The sequence below is a fragment of the Rutidosis leptorrhynchoides genome, chromosome 2 (genome assembly GCF_046630445.1).
Source record: "Rutidosis leptorrhynchoides isolate AG116_Rl617_1_P2 chromosome 2, CSIRO_AGI_Rlap_v1, whole genome shotgun sequence".
In the NCBI taxonomy this organism is placed as follows: Eukaryota; Viridiplantae; Streptophyta; class Magnoliopsida; order Asterales; family Asteraceae; genus Rutidosis; species Rutidosis leptorrhynchoides.
The window spans coordinates 575142139-575153460 of NC_092334.1; the positions used below are offsets into that span (position 1 = coordinate 575142139).

Sequence of the window (11322 nt, forward strand, 5' to 3'; positions counted from 1 at the left end):
GAATGAAGTAGCAAAAACTGTAAACGACTGTAACCGTCGAAAGTTTGATGATAAAGAATATGATGTTGGCAAAGTTCAGAAAAGTTAGAACCGGAAAACGGATTGAGCAAACCATGAAGGAGGTTGTGGACAAATCACAAGGACTAAACCTGTCTTCAAAGAATCCAAATGGTTCAGTATCTGCTGAAGTTATTAACGAATACCTTGCTTCTGACTTTAAACCTTTACGGGAAAATCTTTTGCATCATTCATCGATATTAGAAATTCTAAGATATTATCGTATCTTTCATTATAAATATCCTCAATATTTCTGAAGATATCTTCATAAATATTCTCATTCGATATTAATTATCTCTCTGCGCTATCCGTATTATATCATAAAAGGAAACTGTTTTAGTTTCTATATTCTGCGAACCTTCAAATTTAAAATATGAATGTTTTTGAAGTAGTGTTGGAAACTGATGCATGAGTTAGTATAATATAATGACACTTGATCAACGTGATTATATTACAGTAATTCATGTTGAGTTTTTAATGAAACGTGATGATTCTCAGTACCATCATCATGTGCCATTTACACGACTCTTGCATTCTACTCAATTTCCAAACATATTAAGAACATATCTTCTTGATAGTTCTATCTTTTCGGATATTCTGGTAATTTGCCAAATCAAGATCGTGCCATTACGATTTCTTTCTTAGAACATTAACTATATTCATTTCGAATTTCATATCTACAAATTCTGGGCCATTATTCGCTTGACTTGTAGTCGGGAAAGGGAGACAAAAGTATGGAACCCTTGAATATAAAAGAAAATATAAAGCTCGACAATAACACATAAATTACAAACCGTGCATATCAATACGTATTGCCACGTAAAGGCAAGGGAGAATTAAAATTACTATAACCCCAAGGTAATAGTAAAAATAAATAAAATCCTCCGGTGGTAAATGAAAAAGAAGAATGACAGATATGAAAGTTAGGAGTATATCAAGAATCAGTACTAGATGGAGCATATTAATGGTTGCTTTAAAGTATGAGTTGAGGGAGAAAGAAGGTGTGAGTTGTAAGGAAACGACGAGGGTGGATTTATAGTAAAATATCTGACAGAGCAATCAAAACAGATGATCGCATTTAAAGCGGATCCTAATCCCCTTGATTACTGAAGAATCAAATCTTATTACGAAGATTTTCTCCAAATCTCTTGAATTTGGAAATCAATCCCATCTACGTTAAAAGATATGACGAATCTATAACTACTCATTTCACTCTTTGGTAATAACTTCACTCGTACTCTTCACAAAATCAAATGATTTTATCCATATTACTCAATAATGATAAAACTCTATTTATCAACTCATATTTGTCATAAAAACATTCTTACTGTTATCCATGACGACCTCTATCAAATTTCGGGGACGAAATTTCTTTAACGTGTAGGTACTGTGATGACCCGAAAATTTCCGATCAAATTTAAACTTAAATCTTTATATGTTTCCGACACGATAAGCAAAATCTGTAATGTTGAGTCACAAAAATTTTTGAACTGTTTCATATATTCAATTACCCTACAACTGTTTCCGACGATTCACGAACAACTATTTGTATATATATATATATATATATATATATATATATTAAACAAACTTTGAATACATTTATAATGCAGTGTGTCATTTGAAGATAAATCAATTAGTTTCTAGACCCTTATTACCTAGTTAGTGAGAGAAACATGAAGATGATGATAATTTTAAACTTAACAAGGAATCATAACCAATATTTATTACTTGTAATATTTTTATATATTTTACGATGTTCTGGAAGAGTGGAACGACTATATGTTATATGTTATTATGTATAGTCACTCACTTACACGTGTCTTCCACTATCATGTTTATTAAATAGTCAATCATATACTTTTATCATCACTAGCATAAATTTAAGGATACCCACCCTTGGGTTTATAGAATGGTCACTCTTTACATTTACATAGACAATAAAGCTGAAGTAATGACAAGTAATACCAAATGATACTCACGAGATAGAACAAAACAAATAGAGAAAAATGAAAGGGAGGCTAAACTTTTCAAAAAGTGAAAAATTCACATGCATCGAATTTGTTCTCTGAATTGATTGGTTTCTATTAACTTTACATATCTATGTATATCATAGGCACATACATGCATATATCAGTATCACCCTTTATCACTCTTATTACTTTCCACTTTATAATTATTTTCTTCGTTCCTTCTGTACGTCCGTGATTGCATACAACAAAATATATCTATCTATTTCTTTCCCTAACTTGATACTTTATTAAAGTATCACTATACGTGCATATACACTTAAGATTTTAAACTCATCCACTTGTCTCATATATCTATCTCCTCCTTCTCTCTTATTTTTCTTCTCCATGAATCCACAAACACCAACTGTTGTTATTCGATGCTAGTGATACCAGACTGTTTCTGTATCATCACGTAAAACACCACCTCCACCATTTAAAACACCATAAACCGCCACATGGTTAACTCAGGCTGCTGCTACTCAGCTTTCTGTTTCTGTTTTTAAACTATAACGAACCACCACTTTGTTGTTTCCTTTTGTTTTAAACCTTGTTAACCGAACACTAAACCCATTGGTTCCACAACCCTCAAAACCACCACCAAACCCAAACAACCATGATCACACCTGCAAAACACTAAGATCGTAACTGCTATTTTCCTTCGCTGCATCTACTTTATACTTCTGTTTTCTATTGAACACAACCGAAGCCAAACACCCTAGTCACCACCATATACAACCACCACCTTCACGAAACCTAATTATTCATATTTTCTGTTTAACCAAAGTAATCATCATCGAATATATTGCTACAATTATTTTCGATTATAACATTAAGGACCACAAAAACCTACATAAAATCATCATCCTTATTATTCATACTGCACATGTTTTTCCTTGCTGTTTCTGTTCCGTTGGAGGACACCAACATGACCACCATAAACCATCATAAACCGCTGCCATATTACTACAAATCGTTCGCTGTTATTAAATACTGCAACTACTATATTATTCTGTTAAGGCGGCTGCTTGCTTTTAAATTTTTTCTCTTTTACTTCCTGTTACGAAGATTAGAGTAAATGAAGACAAGGATTAGGGACAATGATGATAAATGAATAATTGGTTAGGATGAGCTGTAAAGAGGAAAATTACGTTTGGTGTTCCTGTGTTTAACGAGCCCCACCACCAAAAATTTCATCGTGCAAGTGTATTAAAACATGTTACTAGGCTTGCGTTTTTTTGTTGTGGGCTATAAAACCTTGTATTGTTGGACTTAGATGTTGGGTCGTGATCTCCTTGTTGTTTTGGGCCGAGAGCCTGCTAGATTAATCTGTTGGGCAGAATGTGATGAAGATAGAAATGAACACGGGTTATTTATATTAGTGTCTGATATTATATCAGAAAACATAAACGGACGGATGGTGAGGAGTGTTTTGTTAAATCGAGAGGTCTTGGGTTCGAGCCCGCGAGGAGACACTTTATGTTCGTTATATTTTTGGAAGCTTTTTCTTGAGGTTCGTGAATCCGAGGCCAACCTTACACTTGTTCAATGATGTTATATGTATTTTTACTACGAAATACAGTATGGTGAGTTTCATTTGCCTTTTTACCCTTTATATTTTTTGAGCTGAGAATACATGCGTTGTTTTTACAACTGCTTTATTAAATGCTTTTGAAATCTATTTTGAACTGCGAATACATGAAATGCTTTTATAAATGTTTGACGAGATAGACACAAGCAAAACATTCCTCGAACGAATTATTATGCAGACAGAAGTTCTGCAGATTATTGTTGAATTATGTGGACATGATAATTGCCACCGTTGAATTATGTGGACATGATAATTGCCACCTTTGAATTATGTGGAGATGATAATTGCCACTAATTGATATGAATGTTATGTATCGAGAGAATAATTTTATACACAGGTTATGTGTATGTTATTTTTGTGCACGAGATATGTGTACGGTTACTAAGATTTATGAAAGATGATTTCGTACACGAGAAAGGTGTACTGTATTTAAAAGATATCGCATGTACATTACAGGTGGGTATAGGATTCGGGCCCATTTGTACCATGCAGGATTTAAATCTTGTGGTCTATCAAAATGATGAATTTTATTGTTTACGATAAACTTATGAACTCACCAACCTTTTGGTTGACACTTTAAAGCATGTTTATTCTCAGGTATGAAAGAAATCTTCCGCTGTGCATTTGCTCATATTACATGGAGTCGTTCATGGCATATAGAGGTCAGAACCTCGCAATGGGACCAACTGTTGAAGACTTCGTCCAGATGGATTAGGACGGGGCATTTCATACATGTAGTGTTTTAATATGTATTCATACACTTTTGAAAGACTTCAAGACACTTATCAAAGTACTTCTACTTAACAAAAATGCTTACAATTACATCCTCATTCATTTTCATCAACAATTCTACTCGTATGCACCCGTATTCGTACTCGTACAATACCTAGCTTTTAAATGTATTTACTATTGGTATATACACTCCAATGATCAGCTCTTAGCAGCCCATGTGAGTCACCTAACCATGTGGGAACCATCATTTAACATCTAGCATGAAATATCTCACAAGATTACAAACTAATGGAGACTATATGGAGACTCTAAAATCACGTCCACCATCACTCATCACAAACACATTTTAATTCCAATTTTTATGCATCAAACTACTCTCTTTAAAGTTCTCTCTTGGTGTTCTAAGTGTTCTTCATCATCTTCATCAAAATCTAGCTCAATCTAGTTCATAAATCCATACATAAACCAAGTTATAAAACAACTACTCAAGAACACACCAACAACACTTCCAAGTTTGCTAACTTACTTCCAATCTTGCAAATCCACTTTGAGTGATCATCCAACCTCAAGAAATCTTTCTTATTTACAGTAATATATCTTTCTAATACAAGGTAATACTCATATTTAAACTTTGATTCAATTTCTATAACTATAACAATCTTATTTCGAGTGGAAATCTTACTTGAACTTGTTTTCGTGTCATGATTCTACTTCAAGAATTTTCAAGCCATCCAAGGATCCTTTGAAGCTAGATCTATTTTTCTCATTTCCAGTAGGTTTATCCACAAAACCTGAGGTAGTAATGATGTTCATAAAATCATTCATTCATATATATAAAACTACCTTATTCGAAGGTTTAAACTTGTAATCACTAGAACATAGTTTAGTTAATTCTAAACTTGTTCGCAAACAAAAGTTAATCCTTCTAACTTGACTTTTAAAATCAACTAAACACATGTTATATATCTATATGATATGCTAACTTATTGATTTAAAACCTGAAAACACGAAAACACCGTAAAACCGGATATACGCCGTCGTAGTAACACCGCGGGCTGTTTTGGGTTAGTTAATTAAAAACTATGATAAACTTTGATTTAAAAGCTATTCTTCTGGGAAAATGATTTTTCTTATGAACATGAAACTATATCCAAAAATCATGGTTAAACTCAAAGTGGAAGTATGTTTTCCAAAATGGTCATCTAGACGTCGTTCTTTCGACTGAAATGACTAGCTTTACAAAAATGACTTGTAACCTGTATTTCCGAATATAAACTTATACTTTTTATGTTTAGATTCATAAACTTAAGTTCAATATGAAACCATAGCAACTTGAATCACTCAAAACAGATTTAAAACGAAGAAGTTATGGGTAAAACAATATTGGATAATTTTGCTTGTTGTAGCTACGTGAAAATTGGTGACAAATCTATATTTATCATATCCTAGCTAACTCATATTGTATTATACACGTATTCTAATATATTATGTAATCTTGGGATACCATAGACACGTATGCAAATGTTTTGACATATCATATCGACCCATGTATATATATTATTTGAAACAACCATAAACACTCTATATGCAGTAATGTTTGAGTTAGCTATACAGGGTTGAGGTTGATTCCAAAAATATATATACTTTGAGTTGTGATCTAGTCTGAGACGTGTATACACTGGGTCGTGGATTGATTCAAGATAATATATATTGATTTATTTCTGTACATCTAACTGTGGACAACTAGTTGTAGGTTACTAACGAGGACAGCTGACTTAATAAACTTAAAACATTAAAACGTATTAAAAATGTTGTAAATATATTTTGAACATACTTTGATATATATGTACATATTTTTTATAGGTTCGTGAATCGACCAGTGGCCAAGTCTTACTTCCCGACGAAGTAAAAATCTGTGAAAGTGAGTTATAGTCCCACTTTTAAAATCTAATATTTTTGGGATGAGAATACATGCATTTTTATAAATGTTTTACAAAATAGACACAAGTACGTGAAACTACATTTTTATGGTTGAATGATCGAAATCGAATATGCCCCTTTTTAGCTTGGTAGCCTAAAAATTAGGGAACTGGCCCCTAATTGACGTGAATCCTAAAGGTAGATCTACGGGAACTAACAACCCCCATTCTGGAATTTGGAATGCTTTAGTACTTCGAGTTTATCATGTCCAATGGGTATCCCGGAATGATGGGGATATTCTATATGCATCTTGTTAATGCCGGTTACCAGGTGTTCACCATATAAATGATTTTTATACAGATTGTATATTATTGAAAGATGAAATCTTGTGGTCTATTATTATTACGATTTGATATATATAGGTTAAACCTATAACTCACCAACATTTTTGTTGACGTTTAAAGCATGTTTATTCTCAGGTGATTATTAAGAGCTTCCGCTGTTGCATGCTAAAATATGGACAAGATTTGGTGTCAGCATGTTTGTATAATATTGTTTAAAACTGCATTCGAGTTTTACTTTGTTGTAACAGATTAATATTGTAAACCAATATGTATTGGTAGTGTGTAAGTGTGATATTATTAGATTATCATTTCTGGATAATCTAGGTGTGTCCTTTTAACCTTGTTGATAAATAAAGGTTATGGTTTGTTTTAAAAACGAATGCAGTCTTTGAAAACGTCTCATATAGAGGTCAAAACCTCGCAACGAAATCAATTAATATGGAACGTTTATAATCAATATGAACGGGACATTTCAGTTGGTATCCGAGCGTTGGTCTTAGAGAACCAGAAATTTGCATTAGTGTGTCTTATCGAGTTTGTTAGGATACATTAGTGAGTATGGACTTCGACTGTGTTTTCTTTAAAAACGATTGCTTAACACTTTTATTGGAAACTATATATTATTAACATGTAAATATTTTTAAACGGTTTTCGGATCGATCGAAACAAAATTTGTAATTCGGTTTTCGGTTTGGTTTTTGGTTTTGAAAATTTTATATTCGGTTAACCGAAAACTAAATTAAAAATCGAATTTAAATTAATAACATATTAAAACATATTTATATTTATAATGTTTATATTTATATTATATTTAATTTAATGTATTATTTGGTTAAACCAAATATATTTAAAACATATTTAATTTATATTATATTTAATTTAATGTATTATTTGGTTAAATTAATAACCATATTTATATTTGGTTTAAACATGTTATATACCCTATATACTTAAATTAATTCCACAACCGTTATTTCTAATTTATACGTAAGTAATTATATTGGTTATGATTTTTATATTTAGTGATTTTCGATTTTAACCGAAACCAAACCGAAATCAAATTTAATTTTCGGTTCGGCTTTGATATTTAAATTTGGTTTCGGTTTTGATTTTATAAGTTTCAAAACCGAAAAAACTGAACCGAATAAACTGAAAAACCGAAAACCGAACCGATGAACACCCCTAGCTTAACTTCTGATGACATGTTTAGACTTGTTTTCATTTTTTTTTTGCAGCAAAATCCGTTTCTCAAACTGTTGCTGATACCTTTGATTTAGGTCTCGATACAACAATAACATCGTATACGTATTCCAACCTTTTTGCTATCGTCTAAATTCATGTTTTACATAACGTTCATATTACAAGACAACAACAACAACAACAACAACAACAACAACAAAACCCAATACCACATAAGTGGTGTATGGGGAGGTGAGATGTAGACAATCCTTCCCCTATCCGAGAATAAAGACAAGTCATTTCTCCACCCAAAAGTAGAGAAACTCATCCCTCTCTCTATTCGACGGATAGGGAGATTGTTTCTGAGTGGACCTCCGGCCAATAAGTAGGAAAAATTTTTAAAAAGAAAAATTTAAAATAAAATTGAGACGCCATGAAAATGGTAAAATCAAATTTTCATGGGTTTTAAATCCTGCCTGAAATTTAATTTATGCTCTAAGAGTCAGTCAAGTCACTAATAAATCGACGCTTGCTGTCGACTGAATGACTAAGCTGTAAGTTCATATTAACCCTGACATCTAGAGCATAAGTGCATACGTGTCCCAAACCCCCTAAGTCAAATCAAACCCTCAAACTTATTACAAAACCCTCAAACTTATTACAAAACCAAAGTGTTATCATGTCGCTCAAATCTCCGCCTGTTCTGTTCTATTTCTGTTAAAATCCCTCAACTAAAATCAGGTATTTCTCTTCTTTCCAATTTCTGTTTGCGTTTGTGCTCCGTACTGATACTGATGAAGAAGATTTGAGTAAAGTGTAATGCACACCACTTGTTCGATGAAATGCCATGACATTTGCCTGTTTAATATGTAAATTTTGAAACTTTATTTGAAAGTTTGTTATTAGGTACATAATTTAGTAATTTAGATATGAAACATAGCTATAGTTCTAAGTAATTGATATGCTGCCTTTGTAGATTATAATAATGTTGTTTAGCTTATTTGATAGCTAGGGAGATTGGTTTTTCACTGGAAGGTTATGATGATTAGTTAATGGCACCAGTGATTTTAAGTATTATTTTCTTCTCTATCTACCAATATACTTTTTCATTGACCTGTATGCAAAGAAATAATATCAATGATACAAAAACCTAATTACTAAATTGGCATCTAATCTTGTATTATTAACGAAAGCTTTTAACTAATTTACTGTTAAAAAACTTTGTAGGTCAATGGCTGAAGTTCCTTCTAAGCTTATCCATATATGTCTGTTGATCTGACATTTGAGGCCTCAATTTGGATACTTTTGGAATATATTTGGCAAATGGTTTATAATTTATCAACAAGGCTGATGAATATATGTGTATCTTCATTATGTAAAGTTCAACAATTGGAGAAAGCAGAAGCTGTTATTGTTGATGCTATAAGGTTAGGAACACTACCAAATGTTGTTACATACAACACACTGGTTGCTGCATATTGTCGTTTTGTTGACTTTGATTCAGGATATTCAATCTTAAATAGAATGAAAGAAGCAGATATTTATCCAAATGTGGTTACTTATAATTCTTTAATAGCTGGTGCATCAAACAATAACTTATTTTCAAGATGCTTTGATCTTTTCGATGAAATGATTAAACTTGGAATTAACCCTGATGTTTGGAGTTATAATACTATAATGCATTGTTATTTTAGACAAGGAGAACCCGAAGAAGCCAAAAAGGTTTTTTATAAATTAACAAAAAATATATCGCCTTGTTCGACCACGTTTAATACCTTGTTTAACGGTCTCTGCAAGAATGGGTATGTTGATAACGCTATATCGTTCTTTCAACGTATAAAGCAGCTTGGTTTTATACCCGACTTAATAACATACAATATTTTGATTGACGGGCTTTGTAAAGCGGGCCGGTTACGGGCTGCACGAAGGGTCCTTATGGAACTTGAGGATTCAAACCTTGCGTGTAATGCGAGTACTTATACTACAATTATGAAATGTTATTTTCGATCGGGTCAATTTAAAGAAGGATTGGAAGTGTTTCATGAGATGAGAAGTAAAGGGTATACGTATGATGCGTTTTCGTATTGTACAGTCAGCAACGCGTTGGTTAAAACGGGTAGATTGGAAGAAGCATATAGATGTATTCAATTGATGGTGAAAAAGGGTGTTGAGCTTGATATCGTGTCGTACAATATCTTAGTTAATATGTATTGCATAGAAGGTAAATTAATGGAGGTTTACGAATTGTTTGATAAGATTGAACAAGCGGGATTAAAATGTGATCAATACACACATACTACACTTATCGATGGGCTATGCAGAGCAGGTGATTTTGATGGTGCTTTGAAGCATTTGAAATATATGGATACATTAGGGTTTGATTCTAACTTAGTCGCGTATAATTGCATGGTTGATCGGTTATGTAAAGCTGGTTACATTAATAAAGCTTCAAAGCTTTTTGAGAAAATGGAACTTAGAGATTGTATTACTTACACCTCAGTGGTGCATAATTTATGCAACGAAAGGAGTTATCGGACTGCATACAAGGTTCTTTTAGCTTGTATAAATCAGGGTATGAAGGTATTTAAACCTACTGAAAGGGTGGTTATAAAAGGTCTTCGAGAGTCGGGTTTTTACTCAGAAGCAAGAAAGCTTCAGTTGAAATTAAAAGAAGCAAGGAAGAAAATAAGACTGGCTAGAACGTTGCAGTAATTATGGGATTAATTCCCAAAATGAGAATGTTAACAGAATTATGTCAGTTTTTGTGCACATTTATCTGCACGAGAACGATCCGAATGACTTGCAACGCATTCCCATAAAGCCTAGTTTTTCCGTTTGAGCAGGTAGAGAAAAAAGATAACCCGAATCGACCTGCTAATAAGTAAATGGGTCAAAATTGCTACTTTGTTTCATATTAATTTTGCCTTTTTGTTTCAGGTATTTGTCGGGTGACTGGGGCTCTGTGAAGTCAGCTTGAACTGCCTGCTAGTTAAGAAGGGGGCTTAAATAAGTTTCGATCCCGGCTCAAATATGTAAATAAAAATGTGTATAATACTGTAATTGTTTTCCTAGTACTTATAGTGTACGTCGGGAAGTGGAGCTTAATTTGGAGAAGAAGCATTACGCGGTTGATTCTTGTGGTTTACTCCAGATTACGCGGGTGGTCCCTTTACTTATATGTAACATGGTTGGTTACTGTGGTTTGCAAAAGTTACGCGAGTGGTCCCTGTCAGTAATCGACAAAATTAACGACTGGAACTGACAAGGGCCACTAGCGTAACCTTTTTCCGTTACTGACAGGGACCACTCGCGTAACCTTTGCAAACCACGTAATTTTTTTTTCTTTAAAGAATGTTAAAGGGTTTTGCTAGTGAAAACAAGTGATTTTAACTGACGAGGATGAATTCATGAGGCTGTGTTGATATTAGAGAAAGATGACGCTTGTTAGCATTTTTTTTTAAACAAAATCGTGTGGGTCTGATAAACAATA

The 11322-nt window shown here is 33.0% G+C and overlaps 1 protein-coding gene across 1 annotated transcript; it reads left to right on the forward strand.

The window, feature by feature from the left end:
- The first annotated feature begins 8441 nt into the window (after nt 1-8441).
- Nucleotides 8442-11322, forward strand: LOC139893218 (uncharacterized). Its single transcript, XM_071876367.1, has 3 exons — nt 8442-8573; nt 9060-10675; nt 10770-11322. Exon 2 carries the CDS (start codon nt 9096-9098, stop codon nt 10542-10544), a length of 1449 nt encoding a protein of 482 aa, XP_071732468.1. The 5' UTR covers nt 8442-8573; nt 9060-9095; the 3' UTR covers nt 10545-10675; nt 10770-11322.

Coding starts and splice junctions, on each gene's coding strand:
- LOC139893218 (XM_071876367.1), top strand. CDS start 9,096: ATGTCTGTTGATCTGACATTTGAGGCCTCAATTTGGATACTTTTGGAA.